The sequence below is a fragment of the Falco biarmicus genome, chromosome 2 (genome assembly GCF_023638135.1).
Source record: "Falco biarmicus isolate bFalBia1 chromosome 2, bFalBia1.pri, whole genome shotgun sequence".
In the NCBI taxonomy this organism is placed as follows: domain Eukaryota; kingdom Metazoa; phylum Chordata; class Aves; order Falconiformes; family Falconidae; genus Falco; species Falco biarmicus.
The window spans coordinates 91,775,251-91,796,230 of record NC_079289.1 but is presented as its reverse complement, the minus strand read 5'-3'; the positions used below and the strand labels follow the sequence as shown (position 1 = coordinate 91,796,230).

Here is a 20,980-nt window from a genome sequence, read left to right as displayed (position 1 = left end):
GGGATCAGCGTCTGGCAGGGATAAGAGCACTTCTCAGGAGTCAGAGGTGCTCTCAGGTACCCCAATGGTCTGAAGGTACATGGATGGTAGCAGAAAAGAGAGCTTATTTTGAAGCTGCAGAAGTAGCGGATTCCCTATTACCCCAATAGTGAGTACATCCTTGGCAGTGGTGTCTTTGACTTGCCTTGAACAACTCCCATGGCGAGGTGGTCTTGCCAGGAGAACCAGGTCCCTGGACTTTCTGTGCCCAAACTGACTCCACATAGCTCTGGGCTTTCATGTTTAACATGGAATATGGCTACTGTCCTGTAGGGTAGTTGTATGGGGTCTGCTAACAGTGAAGGCTCAACTCGCTGAGCTTGGGCTAGATCTCTGGTGTCAGAGTACAAAGCAGGTCATCGCCTGTGCTCTCTGTAGTGAGTGGAGAGATGCAGATACTGGCAGAGGGTGTTTCGTTCTGTCTTAAGACATGTGCCTGAACTAGACACGTTGAGCGTTTTTGTCCCTGTTGTTCAACATGGACTGAAAGAGCCTTGACAGTTTCGACTAGAAGATGACTAAAATGAGAGGGGTGCCAAACCCTTCAGATTTTGTCCTGTATGGGGCTTGTGGTGAACTGGGGTACTTGTTGGCCAGTGAGTTAATCTCCAGGCTGCATTAGGGCATCCATTACTGACTGCTCTGAGACAAGACACTCATTCCGTGCAGGAAAAAGCCTTAAAATCCCGCTGAAAAACTGCCTGAGGCGACGTAAGTGCACTCTAAAGCTAATGACCATGACTGGCTTTTGACAATTCATCCAGAAGTAGAAAATGAGGTGTACTTTGCAGAGATATGCCCTACAGAGAAGGAGATTGGGTTTCCCAGCCTGGGTATATGCCAAAATGGAAGCAAGGCTGTGAGGAAGGCAGGGTTCACGTTCGGAGGTAGCCTGTTGTGTGCAGGAAGGGAGGGCCGGAGTAGAAGCAGGCATGGGCAGGTGTCTGCCTGGCTTGAAACGCTGAGGAGACCGCTGACTCTGAAGGAATCATGTCAGATGAGGAGAACCTCTGGCTAGAAAAGGCAAGCAATGAGGAATTTGGGTGGTCTGAAGAACTGGCTCAGTGGTCTGCAGCCACCCACTTCCTGAGAAATAGGGCACAGGGGGAGATGCCGTCCAGAGACCTGCTGCTAGAGGTGGGATGAGACTTGGTGCTGATGTGCTTGGCTGATCAGTATGTGGGAACCAGCAGTTTCAGTCCATGGGTGATACTCTGGCATCCAGCCAGTCAAAGCTGTCATTGTGGTGGAAGACTGCAAAACAGACTGTACTTGGTGGAAACGGTGAACCCTGAGCACCTTGCTGTTACTTGATGCCTTTATCCATTTACATGGCTGTACACTGAATGTGATAATCAGCTCACAGCAGAAGAGCTGATAAAAAAAAGGGGGGAGGTTTAATCCAGAGCTGATTAGAAGTGTATTTTTGTCTGTTTATTTCTTTACTATGGATTTTATCCAGTTACAAGACAAGTTGGCCTTTATGAATTTCATAATTTATGAGGCCACATGCCAGTTTTGGCTGCTGTGAGTTCTGAGTCACAGCCACAGGTATTCTTCCAACAATGAATAATACATTTTTATTTCCAGTTGCATCTAATCAAGGTTACAGAAAACTTACCCGTGGCCCAGCAAAAAGTGTTTACAACAATCATCTCACAAGAGCAGTTCTGCAGCAGCAGCTGCCAGAACACGGTCCTCTAGGGTCTGGTTCTGTCTTTTAGAATGATGTATGATAAAGACAATCTGCAAGAAGAAAACACTGAAAATCTACTGTTTACTCAGTTACATTTCAAGGGTATGTCAAGAAAATATTGGATGGAAGCAATTAGCAATGTTCCTGCTTTGTCTATGTTCCAGGAAAATTAGAAGCTATGCTCTACTTTTACTGCTATGTTTTTGTTTACTTTATTTCATCCAATGGTTTTATGGCAGCCAACCAAAAGCTGGCATTGTCTCCTAGTTGTATCAGAAAGGAGTGCTTTGCAAGCACTGTAAATAAATAGGATTTTGTTGATGACATTTTAAATAATCACTGACCTGCTGGTATTTAGCCTAAAGATTTTATGTAGAAAAGCAATAAAAATGAATCTTTAAAAACTGTTTTAAAAGTGTAATATTGCACTTTAAACAGGTGATTGTCATCGAATGATCAGCCATGACTTTTGAATGTCCTTGCTTTGTGGGGGCAGAAGAAAAGTCTGTAACTGTAACACGTTGTGTTTCTCGTTACCTATAATAGAATATTTCTCCACAACTTGAGTGCAAAATGGTTTGCATCCTGACCACAGCTACTGGCTGTTGGGACAGAGGTTTTGCCTGTTTTTTTCGTTTGGTTGGTTTTTGCTTGGGGTTTTTTTGTGTGTGTGTGGTTGGTTGGTTGGTTGGTTTTAGTATTGTGAAACAATTTAGGGAGACCTGGAGCTCTTTCACTGTACAAGGCAGGAGTTAGCCATGGTAATACTGCAGCAAGCAAAGCATCAGTTACATTCAACCGGTTCTGGTCCTGCTGTTACAGCCCTATGGGGGACTGCTGGAGTTTCTACATTGATTGCTTTTCTTCCCTCTTGTTCCAGTTTCTCACATTTTCACCAGCCCTGGTGTTTCTCAGATGTTGGATGAAGGCTTATGTTTAACAGAATTTGAAAAGAAGATTGATGTTCCAGACTCCTATTATGGACCACGACTCTCATTCCCCCTTACTGTTAAAGATGCCAATGCTCTTCTTCATGCTTTCAGGAATGAACAGGTAAGTTGCAGCTGGTTTGATTACTTTTTACTGATTTTACATGTCTGTTAAGTTGTAGCTACACAATTAGTTGAATCCAACGTAAGGCTAAACTGTTGCCCAATGAGATATTTCACTTTTTCCTTCCATCCCATTACCCTTTCCTGCTAGCCTCACATGATCATACAGGTACATAGTGGGATGTCTTGGGAAACCGATCTGGCTGGAAGGTAACACAACAAAATCAAAAGCAGTCAGTTCTCAGCCGGATTGGTTCCCAGATTTGATTCACCACCAGATCTGCACACCACCAGAGCCAGCGCTGGGGAGGGGCAGGGACTAGTGGGAACCTCCTCTCTAGCACTGAGATTACAGTGATCACGAAATGAGAAACCTTAGCAGCTGCAAGGTAGGGGTTATCAGTGAGGGTGCAGGACTGGGGAAGGTGTCCTAAGATAACCTAGAAACTAGTTGTCTTTTTCTGGGTTAAAAGTGCGCCTTGTATGGTCCTTATTCTTTTTTTCTTTTTTTTTTTTTTTTTTTTTTTTTGCCTCACATCCCATTCTTTTCAGAGCAATTGAGGTGTAAGAGTTAATCACCTCTTTCCAGTGTGCAAGACTCCACCCTAATGGAAGACTGACTATAAGCATTGCTAATGTAGTGGAACAGGGTGACAGCACAAATCTCAGGAGCTTGCTGTCTACAGCTGCCAAGGCACTGAGAAAGCTGTTGCTGACTCTCTGTGTTCCTGAGCCAGCCCCTATGCTGCCCTTTTACAAGATGAGGGTAGGGCAGGGTGGCATTACATTAGCTTTAGTGGAACTTGTGATCATTTGTGCTGAAGAATATTCTGTAAATAAAGGATAAGGGTCTATCTTGCTTTTTAATTTACTAAATAATGGTGGTGGTGGGGTTCTGTAATTTTCTGTGGAGGTTGATCTTACAATATAAAATATGATAAATGAGCCCACCCAAACTTCTCCTTACTGTCATCTCTCCTTTTACTATGGTTGGCATTTTATTAAGGAAATGATTATATGTAACTGACCTTTTTGTTTGCTTTAAAAACATGAATCTTGAAAAGTCAGTCTGTAGCTCATCTATCATCTCCTCTACCAAATTTCCTCAGAGCTGTGTTTGAATTAAAAGCCTTAAAAATAACTGACAAAATTTTCATAAAAAGCATTAGCAGAGAAGACCAGAAGCTTCAATGTTGCATTGTCGTAACATCTTCACAGTAAACAGGAAGATAACTCTTACCAAGGCAACCCTTGCTGGAGTTTCCCTCTCATTATTTTTGTAATTTGCTGAAATGTCATTTATGGCCTTCGGGGGTTGTTTTCATTGGTTTGTGGTCTATGTTTTTACTTACAGCTAGAACTACAGCCTTCCCACCTTCCCCCCCGCCACCTTACTTTGAACAAATGACCTTATGCAATGATGCTGAATGCTATATAACTCAGTCTCTCATCTGTTCTGTAGATGGGAAGACTAGAAACAGTACACTAGAAATAAAAAATGAAAATATGTAAAGCAAGTTCATAAAGGCCCCTATATCCTTTCACTGGGAAGCAAGTGCAAAGCTAGGAACACTCATAATTCCCAGCACTAAACCATACAGACTATAATCATGTCTGGAGGTCTGTAGTATAAATAATCTTGGCAATACGTGTCTGATGTTAATAAAGCAGGCAGAGATATTGCTACTTCTAATAAGTTCCTTTTCTCCCTGCATTTTTTCCTCACAGCTGCTTCATGCCCGCTATGTACTGCAGCTACTATGTGAAACCAGGAGGGTTCTCAAGGAGATGCCAAATATCACCCATCTTTCAACTTCTTACTCCAAGGAGATAACTATCTGTGGTAAGGTGCCAGAGAGGATAACTGCTTTGAGCTACAGGTTGATATTCTAGAGTAGTTAGAGAATGATACAGACATTTCCAAATGTTGCCATTGCAAGAAAGTTCTTGGTGCTTCTCATCCCCCCACTCCCCCACCCCTCCAAATGCATAAATGGGAACAAACCAAAAAAAAAGGTTCCTGAGCCACACTATATTTTAAGAAAGTCCCTCACCTCCTCTTTTCTTTTCTTACTAAACATTTCTGAATGAGTCGGTATTCATTCAGCTAACACTGCAGTTTAGCTTAAATATTCCTGCACTTCCATCTCTAAAATGCCGCTGAGTATTTTGATCACTGACTGCAAGTCTCACTGCTTTCTCCTCTTACTGAGAAAAAGACTTTACCATCTTAATTTACTCAGTAATGGTTTTAATGAGGGCTTAATAAGGGTGGCAAACAAGACCTTTCATTGACAGCATGACTATCTAAAATAAATTGAAATTATAATAAACCCTCATTTCTAAAGGGACCCAAGAGGATAAATCAGTCTTTATACAACCAACAAATTAGTCTCACAGAATGATGTGATGTGTCATAAGGTAAAGAACCAAGAGCTCATTGCCCATCTATTTTGTTACGCTTTTGTAAATTATGGATAAGGGGATGCAGTATCCTGAATCACCACAGAACACAGTAGCTGCAAAACAGAACAGTAATGGTGACATTAACTCTTGATAGCTAGCAGTGTGTGGTATAAAACGGTTTAAAGATGGGTACTGTCACCCATGGAAAACAAAAAATGTTTTTTAAGATGTGATTATGCACCTACTTTGATTGCCGAGAAATGGTTTGTTGAAATGAGGTTTGTATAAACAATAATTCATTAACCAAACCAACACAACCTCTCTTCAAAGGAAGGAAACACAGATTCATACTTGTTTGCTACACAGCATGTTTTTACTAAGCAAACGGTACGTCCTTATGTTTGTACTGCATTTGAACTATGTAAGCAGTGTCTGAAGGGGTCCCTTTCCTGCCATTGAAACTTAACAGCTTTTTTAACCAGAAAGATCCTCTGTAGAAGATGAAAGACCAATTTTTAGATATAATTGGTCCAAAATGTTCTTTTCCTTAAAATAAGATATCCCTCTCCCCATTTTCTTTTGATTTCAAATGAATAACACAGATTAAATACACACCTGAAATGTTTGAATCCACAACCTGTCATAGCCTGAAGGATTCCTTAGAATGACTTCAGCAGGATCATAACTGGTAAAAAGTTGCACAGAAAATATGTAGGCAGGGTAAAAATGCCATTTCTCTTTTGCTACTCATTGGTGGTGAAAGCATATTATCACAAGATAGGTTTTGAAACCGTTCTGTGGCTTTGTGGTGGTGAGTCACAGATGTGAGAAGGTTGTTTCTGTGAGCATGAAATTCAGTGACATACAGAGGGGAGCTATGCTGCAGTGATCCTTTCTGTTGGGGTGAAATCCCCCTGCCTAATATACCTGCCAAAATAAACCTCTTGGAAAGGCCAAATCTGTCATTCCTGTAGCCTTAGCACTGAGGCATACAAATACAGACAGTTCTTGACACTCTCCATCAAATCCTGCCTGTAGTAATCAAAACCTGACCCTGAATCAGACAGATGTTCAATTGTGCTGTATATAGTGAGCTACGTTAGAATGTAGAAGTCTATCATATTTGTAAATGTATTTTAGTGACATTTTCTGGTTTTCAAGTTCATAGTATGTTTGTTCATCTCACTCCCATTTGCCTGAGTGAAATTTTGGCTGTGTGACTAGTCTGATCTTCAGATCCAGCTGGAAAGACAAAAACTTTATGCAAGACAATTGTATACTCCTTTAAGTATTTAATTGCCAGATTTTACAAGCAGCTTCAGCACGTGCCTTAAAAAGAAGCTAATCCTAATACAAGGCAAATTACTAAGGAAAACATGGGGAAAAAATTGTTAGGATTAACTAATTCCAGTTTTATAATTTCATTTTTTCCCTCCTCTGTGAGGAAAAAAGAAAAAAAAAAAGAAAATCATGTTTTTGTTTCCTGTAGGAGATTTGCATGGAAACCTGGATGATCTTTTGCTGATATTCTATAAGGTAAGTAGGTAGTCTGGGACGTAGCATTTTCACTTCACGACTTGTTGTTGAGAACACATATTTATGTCTGATCTATTTATCACTGTTAGAACTGTACATGTGCTGTGTGTGTACCACGCACCAATTTGAATGGTGTCTTTATCATAGCTTTTCCTTCTCTATATTCTCCTCACTGTGCAAGGAGATCCAGGGGATGTTTCTCTTCCTAAATGTTGAACTGGAGCACAAACCAAAACTTTAGAGGGTTTCTTGCAATGTCTCCAAAGTCTTGCCAGTGTTTCATATTCCATATTGACTTAAGTCTTCTAAAATCAGGAGCTAACTTAATTCCTGATGTAACAGTACACCATGGATAATTTTGGCCCTCCAGAAAAAATGCAGAAGCTTTCATTTAGGTTCTCCGTTGATACCTGCAAAATGTTTATTATTGTTATTTGTTTACATGAAACAGTGCTATCTGTTTAAAAGCTTTTTAAGGCTTGGAAGCAGTCACATAGCCTGCACAAAATGGAAGTACCTTGGGCACTCTTCATATATCTTTGAACAGCTGATCACTTTTTAATGTTAAAAAAGCTTAGCTGCATTTTACTGATGTGAAAAAGATTAAGCTCCAGGCTATCTTTTGCACAATTGTATCTTTAACTGAAGATGCGGGAAATTTCCTGTATTTAGTTTCACATTTATCTTTAGCGTGAATCACCACCTTTCATTTAGCAGATACTCTTTGATTTGAGCTTTCCGGGGGAAAGGGCTTGTGTCTGGTCCTTATACATTCATCTGCACTGAATGGAAACTGAAGTGAACTAAACCAGGTGTTTAAATGATGTATTCCCCCCTGCTTCCAACTTCGTTACACGTTATCTGACATTGGCTGAATGGAAACTTGCCCAAGTGCATACCTGAAGTCTGTTGAAATATAATCAGACCTTATTACAGAGTTCTGCTTTTCTTATTAATCAATCAGTTACGTTTAGATGGTCCTTGGCTTGCAGGCTTTCAGTTGTTATTTTAATTAGACAATCTCCGTTTTTGAAACTGGAATAGGAGTATGATACAAATTGGTTTCATACACTGGAATGTGAAAAAGAACTGTTTTGAAGATAAATGCTGGACTATAGTTATATTTACAACTGCAGTCAGCCTGGATTTTACCCTTCTGGGGTAAACAGATGATGATTCTTTTTCCCTGCTTTAATGGATGTTACAGAGAAAACACCTCTAAGCAAGGTGTAAATCCTGACTTCAGTAAATTCAGAGCCAAAACTCCCACTGACTTCAGGGACAAGAGTTTACCCCTAGTTGTTCTCTGTTAAGCTTTTAGTGGAGTCCTTCCACCAAACCAAATAAAATGGATAAATACTTTGTCATTTCAGAGTGGTTGAGAAAATGGAGAGCGCATGATAGAGCTGCTTAGTTATTTAGAAGCAAATTAAATGACACAGTATTTTCCGTCCCCTCTGAGCAGTTTACTCAGCTGAGCAGTGAACCCAGTCAGCTTCTGGGATCCATTTGTTTTCTGGTTCCCTAACTCTGTTTCAGCTGGAAGAGATTTCTTCCTTCAATGTGGTATGAATCACCTGTAACCTTAAACAAGAGGGTGCAATCCTAAACAGTGCGATGAGGAGCGTGGTGATCTCCGGAGTCTGTGCAGAGCTATGCAGAGCTGAAATCGCTGCTGAAGTATTCTGCAGTCCTGCATGCAGACCAGGTGCCTGGAGCATGTTTGTCCAGGGAACTTTTGTCACAGCACTTTTACAAACTGCCAACAGCAAATACACAGAAGCTAGCAGTCTACAGTTTATCGATAGAATACTGGTTGTAATAGTGTGTATAATTCTTAAACCTGGTTTGGGTAAGACTAAGATAATTACTTTTTTCTCGACAGCCAGATTGTAAGGTTCATTCAGTCCCTGCATTAATCTCCATTAAATTACAACATTTCTGAAGTTCCTTGAAATGCTTGAATTTTACATTATGTATTGCTAAGTTTGATTGTTAAATGGATGCTATGGATAGAAATAGCCTGAAGCTGTAGAAAATGCAAAGGACAAATGGAAGTTAATTAATCACTAACCCAGCACATACAGTAATGATGCTCAGCAACAAGTTGCTAATCATTAGAGGGCCTTGTTCACCTCTTTAACAGATCAGAGGCTGCAACAGCTTTTTAATTTAGTTTTGCTCTTATTGTTGGTCAAAACCACAGAAAAGGAAATTAAAACTTTGCATGAGTGTGGAACAGAACTAAAATGTTCATTGAAGTCGGAAGTCTAAAACAAACTCTCATTTAAAACTAAGAATTGTGGGTAAACTTTTCCAAAAGAAGAATGATAGAGTCTGGCAAGTGCTTCAGTAGATCTATCTTTCGTGAGGACTGCAGTTACAGAGTGGCTGTGTGTATAGTGAGAATCTGCTGGTGATTCACATGCCTATTGGTTTTTAAGGCAAAGCTTTTGTTAATTCATCTTTCCAGGAGCTGCTGCTGAGTCTCTCCTGTCTGTTCCACTCCTGAAATCTGTCCTTTCTTTTTTAAAACCACTACAATCCACTGCATTAGCAGAGTCTTAGAAATTTCCACTCTTGTGAGCACAGAGCAACCACAGGCCTCTTCTAAACTTGAAGAGAGCTGGGGAGAAGCTATGGCAAAATCCAAGCAAACCATATTTACAGCAGTCAGGATTGTGCTGCTGTGAGAACTGAGAGACCGGGATTCACTACTGCATCCTGACATAACAGCAGAGGACACTGATTGGGACAAAAAAGATATTTCCTAATGGATTCAAATGAAACATTTAATTGAGTCCCTGGCCCAGTCATGCATTCTGCAATAAACCTGCAAAGGCAGTGCATCAGGGAACGCCACAGGAACATAGGAAATGCTGGACTCTGATGCAGTGGCTATATTCAGGAAGTGGAATGTCTTGCAGTGCTATCAAACCTGTTAAGAGTGGCTTACACAGTCGTAATGTGATTTTATAGATATGTTCTATTGATAATTCTTGTGCATGCCAATAGTGAAAAGAGAGGTTCCTTTTTCTGGCAAGTCAAAATTGAAATAATATTTCTGATGTTCATGACTGGAAATGATGAAGCTGCGTGTAGTTGCTGCTATACTTTCTGTAAGCTGATGGCACCCATTGACGTGTTGATAACTAATCTAATGAAACGTGACATCAATTCGCAATACTAGCTTTTGGTAAGTCACTATTTATAATAAAGCATTGCTCTGTATCTTCAGGGAAAAATAAGGTAAGAAATACCTGTAGGTACAGCCTCTCAGATTTGTGAGCGTTCCAGTATTTGTGAGCGTTTGCCCTGGGTGGGGACAAAGTGCAATATGAGTAAAATTCAAGTAGTGCTTTCAGGATTAAAGCAACTTGAATCAAGTTCCTCAGAGTTCTGTATTAAGATTTGATGTCCTCTGGACTAGTCTTTCTCAGGAGTTTTGGAAGCATACGCTGCAAACAACATAAATATATGAAATCCATTTTCTTACTGTGTAAGGAAGCATAAGGACCTGCAGACTTGCATCAGAAGATAATTTTCCATGGATTTTTTGTCTTCCATTCAAAAATTAATGACTTTATTTGCAAGTGCATAACTTCCTGGCAGCAGCTGCATTAATAGAAAAGTGTATTTTATTGCAAGAATCATGTTCCTTTTGGTCCTTTTCAGTTTAACTTAATAAGTAGAGCAAAGGGTTGGGGACGGTATCATAAGAACAGCTAAAGAGGTCACCTCTTCTCTGATGGCTCATACAGATTGTCTCATATGGAGATTTTTGTTCTTAAGCAGTGGAAATAAAGAAATGCTGCATTTTAGATCTTGGTATTAGGCAGGTTTTCTGCAGATTTTCTAGCAATGTGATCATCATTTAAATGCTATTTCCTGTATTACAGTAGCATAGCAGCATCTCTAAATGTCCTTGTTTTTGTTTCTTTCTGCAGAATGGTCTGCCTTCAGAACAAAACCGTTATGTCTTTAATGGGGATTTTGTTGACAGAGGGAAAAACTCTATGGAAATACTTATAATCCTCTTCGCATTTCTTCTTATCTACCCCAATGATTTACACTTAAATAGAGGAAACCATGAAGACTACATCATGAACCTGAGGTAGATTTAGGGGGAGGGGGGAGTATCTGGCCTTTCACTAGAAATGTTGAAGCTTTTGAATGCTACTTCAGCCACTGTGACACTCTGTAGCAGAAATAATGTTTTATTAGATATTCAGGTGTAGCTTTGCATCTTCAAAATGTGGGAGGGAGACAAAGAACATCCTCATTACACACAGACACTTGAATGGCGGTCATGTGTTGTCTCTGACCTAACCACAATCCATTGAAGTCAGTGGGCTCAGTGCAGCTTCCAGAGTATCAAATTTGAGGATGACATTTTAGTTAAAACATTGGCTTTTTCCATAGCATAGCAAAAGACATAATAGTATGCAATATAATGGAACCAGTAAACCAGGAGCTGATATTTCACTTAACTTTAGACTAAGATGTCACTTCTCAGACATGAGGGGCAGGTAAATATCCCAACTTCTACACAGTGGAGGTCCAGTAGCTGAGAGGTGGCAGTCTGCCCCGTTGCAGGACCAGCTGAGACCCTGTTTTCTAAAACAGGCGGTAGCACTCAGCTGTACAGCCCTGCCAAGGGGGCTAGCACAGCCAGTGTCTCTTGCCATAGGGGAAGTGTGACTTGTAAACAAAATCATCTCACAGACACGAGAACGCCTCAGTCCTAGTCCCTACAATTCTAAGGCACCCCAGTAAGTCTTTGGGTGACTGGCTGGGGGGTAACCTGTTGTACCACTTCGAGCATTTGATGCATGCTCACAGAATACGTTGCAGTTTTAACACGGGCATAAACCTGGGTTAGAGGGCCTGCCTGTGTTCAAATCCTATTAATGATACACCTAAGAGAATCAGTTTCACATACTTCCTTTTTCCAGCACTTAATTTAAAAGAAAATAAACAGCAAACCAACATAAACCAAACCAGTTACTTTATCTACAAGGTAGGAAAATTCCCACCCAAAATAATGGAAAATATTAACTAAGTCTGTGATGGTACGGAGTGCAAAGATGCATTCCTGCGTATGGCTCTTTGCCGAGCGTTTTGATTAGCAGTGCTGCATATCAGTAAATCTGAAAACTGAGTTAGGGTGTTGTGAAAATGCCTCTTGCTCCAAAGATATCTTAGCGTTAAAAGAACAAAGTATCTAAATCCTTGTGGGGGAAAAGACGTGATAGACAACATTGTCTAATCAAGTTGAGCGATTTAGAACAAAACCTCTGTGGAGGTTTTGTGAGAATTTTTGCCCACCGTCAGTTAGGTTCCTTTGAAATTTTTCTCCAGTATCTAAAAAGTAAAACTGCTAAGCTATTTCATTTAGATGTGAAAAAGATGCGAAAAACTTAGTAATTAACTGGTCTGGATTCTGTTCCTGATCCCTTGTATGTACAAGGAATTGGTTTAACGCAATTCTCGAGACAGAGCTGAAGAAAGCACATTTAAACTGAGGTGAGACAGAATGGCAGGAGAAAAAGAGGTCTAGAAAAATCGTGGCAAACACTATAGCACAAAAAATCATGCAGAAGAAGCATACTGAAAACCAGTTCACGATGCTGTCCTATTTTCAGATACGGCTTCACAAAAGAAGTTTCGAAGAAGTACAAGGTAAGGTGGTTCCTCCTCCCACTGTATTTTCTTTGTAGTCTTGCACATGTAAAATGAAACCTGTGTAAACAAGAAAACTTCCAACCAGTTCATTTAGGTGTAACACAGAATGACTTTAGTAATGTAGTTGAGATAATTTTGGATTGTCAGTGGAATAACTAAAAATACAGTTTTAACTCTTTTATGCTTAGAATTCTATGGGATGAAATAAATAACGTCCATAAGGCCACTCAAGAACACAAAATGAGGTGAACATGAAAGAAAAATGAAATGCTACAGAGACAATGTAAATGGCTCTAAAGTAAATATCAGAACATGTTTGTCAGTGTTGCAGTTTGGGGTGTCTGGACAGAACTGTTCTTACAGACTGTGGCAAACACTTCGGCAAAATCTTAAATTTAGAAGCAACAGCATCTGCCAGAAATAGGATCTAATATAAGAGTATGTTTTACAGGACCACGGGAAACAGATTTTGTGTCTTCTGCAAGATGTCTTTAGCTGGCTTCCCCTTGCCACTATAATTGATAGCAAAGTTCTTATCCTACACGGAGGGATTTCAGACACCACAGATTTGGATTTCCTGAATGCACTCAAGAGAAATAAGGTAAGAGGTCATATTCATGTGGGGGTAATTTTGTTTCTTTACAAAATTTAGCAGTACAAATGCTAAGATCAAGTTGTTTGCAATAGGAAAGGAAATGGCTGCTGTGTAAGGCATGTAAGGAAAAAAAAGTTTTGTTTTTGTTCAAAACCAGTGTTTAGGAAGAAAGGTTTTAGTAAGTGTTGGGAGCCAATTGTTTGGCTGCTGTAAAACAACATGGGTCTTTTGACTCTGAAATAACTAAACCCACTTTGGATACCTCCTTCCTGCAATGATGACGCATTAGCCAGAGAAGTATGAAAAGTACTTAATTCCCAGCCATTTCTAAACACTTTAAAATCAATCTAGCCACATCTTTCTAGCATTGCCTTTTGTCCTGGGGCTGTGCTTCTTCCATCTGTTGTGTGGGGAAAGTTCTCCAGCTGTGAGGTGCTCCTTTGGCAGCAGCTGAGCTTTGCAGATGTGGGAGACTCTTTCCAGCAGAATCAAACTTCAAGACCTGTCCTTGAAAGAACAGAAACTACTGTTTTTCAGGGATTTGGAATACAGAAATATTCATTTTTTTTTCTGAAATGGTGAGCAAACACAGCTCTTTCAAATCGGTGGAAAATGGTGTGGGATTTGGTCTCGATTTGGACAACTAAATCAAGACGTCTGCTTGTGATCAGGGTGCTTAGGCTCCTTATAATCAATGGAGATCCAGGAGATCTGGTGGAGATCCTGGTCTTGTCATTGCTCAGGTGTAAGTCTCTGTTGCTGTTCATGGAAGCACCCTGTAGCCTAGGGATGTCCCCTCTGGCCTCTGGAGAAAGTTGTCTTTGCAGATCTCCTCCACTGGTCTCCTTTAGGTCTGATTCGCATCTGTCCACCTCATGGTAATTCACAGGCATGGTAGAGCATCCCAGGTGGCACAAGATACCTATGTTTATGCAACCTTGTGTACCTTGTCATTAGCATCGGTGGAATCTAGAGCTATTTCTTTCATGCTCGTGTCTTCTAATGCAGAATTAAATGCTTTACAGGACAGTCAGGTGAATCTGTTTCTTAAGGATGTGAAAAAAGGGCAATGAATACTTCTGGTCATCGGAGCCTAGGCTCTGTTGGCTGTACCACTGTGCACTAAAATTGGGTGCCTAACTACAGATTTAGGTGTGTCAACTGCGAGTTGAGTTCTGCCCACGCTTTCACCAAGGCTGGGCTCAGCGTGTTACCGATGCGGTATCTGTGAAATGCAGAATGAACAGGTCAAAGTTGCTGCCACGGGAGCGCATTGCTAATGAGACATGTGTGGGCCACAACTCAGGGCGATATCACTCAAGGCCAACTGATGTATTTTAATTGGTACAGCTGGCAACTGACAGGTCTCAAATACTGGTCAGTGCACAGGGGAATAACCCAGTGTTTTGCATGTTTGTTTTGCATCAGTCCTTTTCTTTGTTAAAGAGTAGAATTGGGGGTGTGTGTGCAGTGTATGTGTGTGTGTGGTTGTGCAGTGTGTGTGTTTTGTTGCTGGGGGTTTTTTTTTGTTCCGGAAATGAGCTAGTATGAGAAAATTTCAAATGAGAAGAGAAGGCACTCCCTGGAGAAGAGTCTGTATTAATGGGCATTCATGGAGCCATAAAAAGCAAATGCCCATGCACAGTGGAGGAGGCTGATTTAACAATAAAAGGGCCTGATGTAATACTTCATCAATTTTACTGTTATCCTCCTGATATTACATTTATTTTAGCCAAATTGACCTAGCAGCAAGTTACTGTATCAGACCAGTAGTGAATGCAGTTTCATCTCAGTACAATAAATGTACTGAGTTTTCAGTTTCCAGTGAAGCTGGGTACTTACGTGTCATCCCTGAGCCTAGGCTGTACTTGCTGTACAGTGAGACCTTATGATTGACTGTGGCTTGAAATGAGTCTGTGCATCTGGATAAGAATAAGAGAGCAGCTCTGAAGAGGCTGTTCACTGACAGATATAAAGCAAAATTTCTGCAAGTGCCAAAATCTGCAGCTTCCACCAAACCTGTGAGTTCAGGACATTACAAGAGTTCAATATTGAGTATAGGAAATGGGAACTGATGGGCCTTTCAGCTAACATCTCTGTATCTTCTTTATGTTCTGGTAACAATGCTTTTTGTTTGTTTGTTTTTGGTTTTGTTTTTTTTTAAGTTGAAGTCTTTGATGCGGCCACCGAATTCAGTGAGAGACACACAGCACCAAGGGAAGGAGAGAATTCCCACAACCAGACCCAGTAAACATATTGCCAACCAGAATGTTGCAGGGAAAACACAACACATCTCTTCATCAGGCTCCACTGAGCCTTCAGGCTCACATTTGCCACCAGACCCTGCCCTGAAGGAATGGAAACAAGTAGGTGAAACCAAAGACAGGCTGATACCCAAACCCCTCCTGTACAAAACCAGCCCATGCTCTATTCAGGCAGTATGTTTGAGTCTGAGGGAACTGTCTCTTACGAAGAAACCCATCATTTTGGGGAGTATACTAGCCAGCTATTTGTTAGTTGGATGCTTTTTGTAGACCTGGCAATAAAGGCTTGTGATTTTATATCTTACAAGTACAATTTGCCCAGTGTTTCCTTTTCTTAGCCGTCAGGAGGGGGAAACGCCGAGTGTGCAGTGTGTTTGCATGCCCTCGTGTGGCTGGATCTGTTGGGACATACGTGGTTGCTTTAAATAGGTCAGCTTTTGCAATTGTTAGTGAGAGCGAGCACCTTTTTTTGGCCCTGGTTTTGACAGCTGAATGCTGATACTGTCCAAAAACCCCAGCTCCTGAGACCTAGAGACTGATTACTCAAGAGTGGGAAGATTTTGTCCTCTACCTCTTTATTTCCTCTTGAGTGGTTACAGGTAATATGGAGCTCTTGTTGTACTACAATTTAATAAATAGTGACAACTTGAAAAGCTTAATTTGCAAGGCAATTTAGAAGTTCAAAATTTAGTTCTGTATAAGTTTATTTTTCTGAGCTTCTCTTCAGACAACCGCTTTAAGGGGCAGACAATTTTCTTTTGCTTCTTGGGAAGTAAATCTCTCTGAAAATGTGATTTCCCAAGATACCTATCTGACCCACAAACTAACGTAATAGGCACAAGCAACCCCCACTCCTTCCCAAATCTGTCATTCCCCCAGCTAACCAAGTGTTCACTGAGCTGCACTCACAAATGTGAAATGGAATGTGTTCATGTAAACCTTGTCCAGGGAGTTTTAAACAAATGTCTTTTGCCTAATGTTTGCTACCGACTAGAATTATTAGGTTAGGTGACTTCGAACCATGATAATTCGTCCTCATGTCTGAATCCTGCTAAAATGCTAACATGTAAAATCTTATTTAGAAATACGAGTTAACCGAAGACAACAGAGGCAAAAGCAACTCCTGTCATGTTCAGAGCAGGCACTCCCAAGCTTAGGTAGAACCGCAGACCCATGTGGTTATCAGGTCTGTGCTGGGAAATAGAAAATGCCTCTCACCTACATCCAAAGGCGGCAGCTTTTGCACTCTCAAATAGCCCAGGTACCATACCTGCTGCACCTACGTGAGCCTGGAAACCTCAGCGTTAAAAGGAGGTACGTTTCTGAAATAATATTTATCTGAAAAAAGTTCACCCAAAGTCTCCATAATGTTTCTTAAGAAAAGTAGAACGGAAGTTGCAGCCCAGAAGAATCCCCTACTGAAAGGAAGGAAGAAAACACAAGACCTACTTGTTAGCTCAGGTGTTTTCTCTGCTGCGGGGTTTTTGTTATGGCCAGTACTTTACACAGCCATAGCCTGTCAGTCCTCACTTGCTTGAATTTGCCATTTATAGATCCTTGACATTCTCTGGAGTGATCCAAGAAGCCAAAATGGCTGTACACCAAATAAGTGTCGAGGGGGAGGTTGTTACTTTGGTCCTGATGTCACTGCCAAGCTGTTTGAAAAGTATAACCTGAAGATGCTCATCAGATCTCATGAATTTAAGCCAGAAGGTTATGAGATCAGTCACAATGGGAAGGTAAGATGCTTCCATATAAAGTAGAACTCTCCTGTAAATTTCACAGGCACATTCGCAGTAGATTTGTCTGCAAAGTTAATTAAAAAAATGAAGATGGGTTTGCGGGAATCATGAGCTAGATAGCTGTTAGAATGAGTTACGGAGTTCTGACAAACAAAATTCTTGACAGCTTCAGGAGTGGGGAACTAGCTTATTTGTGTGAAAACAAATGTACATAAACAAAATCCCTGAGGAGAGTTTTGTGTAAATACAGTGCAAGAGATACTCTAAGGCTCTAGAAGTCTTTTAGTATCTGGCCCTGCTTTCTGATATGCTGTATCAGGAGGCCAGCTAGAATCCTGAACAACAGGTCTATCTTAGGAAGAGGTTTCTGTTAAGCAGCACGTTGTATCACACTGCCCTCTGAACAGAAGTCTTCCTATGACAGGCCAAAAATACAGGCCTGAAGCTCTGACTCAAAAAATATGAGCAATTTGGTCAACAACATAGTTTTTGATCTCTGGTTTTACATGTAGACACTTCATTTTGTAACCTGCATGTTTTTCTAAGATCAGTTTCAGAAATTGGTCACAAGAAGAGTTGTAGCCAATCCAGTTTCTTTGTTTCCTATGATCAGGTTATTACTATATTTTCTGCCTCTAACTATTACGAAGAGGGGAGCAACCGGGGAGCATATATCAAACTGAATCCCGAACTGATTCCTCGGTTTGTACAGTATCAAGTCAGCAAGTACACACGCAGGCAGAATCTTCGGGAGAGGTAAAGCTGTGCGTTGTGTGCAGTGAGCACGTACCCACTTAGCATGCCAGTACCTGCCACAAATGTATAGCTTGACTGAGTAATTGAATAAGCATCTATCTTCCTTGGGTTTCCTTGGTTTTTTTCTATTTTACAATTTACAAATTAATACAGTAGACAAAAATGTGTTCTAAGTGCTCTAACCTGGTTTCCTGAGAAACTCCCGAAGGTAAGTGGTTAGAACAGACAATTGTCATGGACTCATAAAAGGGCCTGTGCCTGTCTGTCAGGTCTGTGTTAAGGCTACAGCCTTAATCTGGACAAATCCTGTTACGAATTGAGTCCAAAAAGTTTATCATGACAGCTTTGCCATGCCTAGCGCTGTGATAAGACTTACTAAAGCAAAGCAGCTTAGAATTACCTGCATAAACTCGATTATCTTGTAAATTCAAATTATTCTTATTGGGCTTTCTTTGTTTTGTTGGTTTGGGGTTTTTTTTGCCCCAGTCTTGTCTTTTAGGATGACCCTAAACATACTACATGTTAAAGGACATAGCAATTTGGCAAATCATGTTAAAAAGCATAAAATGCTAGAAGATTTAAATCCTTTAATGATTTGGTCTGCATTTTTTCCCCTCTAGGGTGGGTACAATTGAATCATCTGCCTTAAAGTCCTTACGAGAGAAGATTTATGCTCACAGATCTGAACTCACTAGTGCTTTTGCACAGTATGACCTCAAAGGCACAGGTAATGCTACCTCTTTGTCCAGTTGCCACCACGGGGAAAACAGCTTCTGTGTGTGGGGGGGCAAAGGGGACAAACCCCATAGACAAAGGTCCTGCCTGCCAGCGTAAGGCTGGAGGGCAGAGAGACTGGTTGATCTCGTCTTCTTCCTGACCACAAAGGACAGGTATTAGCAAGTGTTTAGCCCCAGAAAACAACTTGAGGGGATGAAGCTTTAAGTAGGAAGAAGAAAACAACTGAAACACGTGGGCAAATAAGGAAATGGTGGTTGTTGTTGGGCAGAGTTTGGGTAGGCAAATCCAGCTCCAGAAGCTCAGAGGGCACCACCTTTCCTTACGAGCATCTTCAGAAGATGTCAGGCAGGGAACTAGGGTCTCAGGTGAGGCGGAACCGGTCTCCTCCTGAATCTGGGAGACATCCATGGAACGGTTACTGGTTATGCCACTAGCAGACACACTCATGCATCAGCTGAAGAAAAGTCAGTGGCAAAATTATACACAAACGTTTTATGCAGGAGCAAGGAGTTGATTTCTAGCACAAATACAACTTTTCCTCATGATGGCTTCTCACTTGACTGGGTTATCTGTGTCCCTAAAAGGGCAATCGATAACTTGATGGTACTGTTTCTTAGGCCGCTGAACAACTGTTTAACGTTTTTGTCTGATTGGGTTTTCAGCCACTTAGGTCTCTCTAGCTGCAGCTCAGCTCAAACCAGAACTACTCTTTATGGCATAATCTGGTTTTCTCAGAAGCTATTAAAACATGCCAAACATTGTATTAGCATCACAAAGTTGTTGAGGTTTACCTGTGGAAACAAACGTGTAGCCCAATGCTGCCGCTCATTGATCTGAAGGTTTTTATCCCAGGGTTAGGAGACAATGTTTACGTCTTGCAACTGTTCTTAAAAATGGCAGGTGGCTTGCTGGTGACTGATGCGTGCCGTGTCACGTACCACTCGTAACCATGAACTGACCCTTTCTGACAGGCAGGATTTCTGTCAACAACTGGGCTGAAGCCATGGAGTCTGTCCTACAGCTGGAACTGCCCTGGAGGATGCTGCAGTCTCAGCTAGCACAGATGAACCCAGATGGAGAAATTGACTTCATGTCATGCTTTTACGATTTGAAAATAGGCCAACCTATAAAAGAGGTAAGGAGGAAAACTCCTCCTTGTGAATCTTGGAGGAACAGCTTTTGGTGCAACTTGAGGCACAAGACTATGGTTTGGCCAATCAGGTAGACATCTACGGCTGAACTAGTTGCTGAGCTTCCTTTTATAGTCACTGGAGGGAAATGAGCACTGCTAGGGTACGACTCATCATTCCCTGCTAAGGTAGATGCTGCCTAAAATAGGTTGGATGAATCACATGCTAGAACTGCTTCTTAACTTTCCCCTGACTTGCAAGGGCGTTTAGATAACGTGGCTGAGGAGATGCGTCAAATCCTACCCAGAGCACTCAACCCTCACTCTTTGAGATGAGCTTTTCAAGTGTGCTCCAGAGCCAGTTCAGGCACCTGTAGGAGAGTCACATTTGTCGATGGACTTTTAGATGTTTAATGGTAGCTGAGGTCTCTTCTTCAGAGGCCAGTTGTTACCCGGTGGCTGTGTAGTGCTCAAGTACTTAGCTATCACCATCATTTTTCTAAACAGTAGGCTCCACTCACATACATACAGCAAAAAACTTTGTACGAGTGCATGGTATACAGCATCTTCCCTAGATTATCCGTATTTCCACATATAATTACTGAAAGCAGGAGGTGTGAAAGGCTCCTTCCCCATGCCCTGCCATCTGTGACGGGGTTTAGCTGATTATTCCTCAGGGCAAGACACAAAGTATCATTTCAGGGAATTCAAGCATAAGGATTTTGTTCTTGTCGGTACATTTGACAAGTTAAAGTGAGGAAACAGAACCGGGATAGTGCCTATTCTGCTGGTTAGACTAACTCAAACTGAGGGCTGAGTGGTTTCCTGTACGCAATTTCAGACCCAGGTTCAGCCAGCTTTGGTGGAAACACTGTGCAGATACAGAAAGGATCTGGAGATCATCTTTAATGTCATCGACAAAGATCACTCAGGTAAGTGTACGTAACCTCACTGTACCAGCTCTAGGAAGCCCTACACTAGTTATCTTTGCCCACCGTGTTTCCTCCTTAAGGCTTCCAAATATAGAGGAACCAGAGGTGATGTCATTTTTTCCCCATTTAGTGAAGCCTAATTTAAGCAGTCGGGCTGTAACACCATATAAGGGACGGCGCACAGAGCCTAACTTGAGACAAAATTCTCACGTATCCCATCTTCAGTACTGGCTTCATTCTTCTGGGGGCTTTTTCTCCCCTTGTCCACCCTCAGTATTTACTACTTTCCCAATTCCACTGTTGAAAACAGATCATCACCTGAAGTAAAAACATACTTCAGTCATGAAACCACAAAACACACCCGAGGCACAGTAGGCAGGTAATTTTCTTGCAGTGCAGGAGCGCGCGTG

The 20,980-nt window shown here is 41.3% G+C and overlaps 1 protein-coding gene across 4 annotated transcripts in view; it reads left to right on the top strand.

The window, feature by feature from the left end:
- PPEF1 (protein phosphatase with EF-hand domain 1) overlaps positions 1-20,980 on the top strand; it is a 42,049-nt gene that overhangs the window by 19,682 nt on the left and 1,387 nt on the right. For all 4 annotated transcript variants that reach the window (XM_056327875.1, XM_056327876.1, XM_056327873.1 and 1 more), the window contains 12 exons: positions 2,616-2,788; positions 4,516-4,630; positions 6,683-6,729; positions 10,677-10,843; positions 12,375-12,411; positions 12,866-13,015; positions 15,175-15,375; positions 16,827-17,012; positions 17,629-17,771; positions 18,392-18,498; positions 19,481-19,644; positions 20,480-20,570. In XM_056327875.1, coding sequence (XP_056183850.1) covers positions 2,616-2,788; positions 4,516-4,630; positions 6,683-6,729; positions 10,677-10,843; positions 12,375-12,411; positions 12,866-13,015; positions 15,175-15,375; positions 16,827-17,012; positions 17,629-17,771; positions 18,392-18,498; positions 19,481-19,644; positions 20,480-20,570 — 1,581 coding nt within the window. The remainder of the gene's footprint in view (positions 1-2,615; positions 2,789-4,515; positions 4,631-6,682; positions 6,730-10,676; positions 10,844-12,374; positions 12,412-12,865; positions 13,016-15,174; positions 15,376-16,826; positions 17,013-17,628; positions 17,772-18,391; positions 18,499-19,480; positions 19,645-20,479; positions 20,571-20,980) is intronic.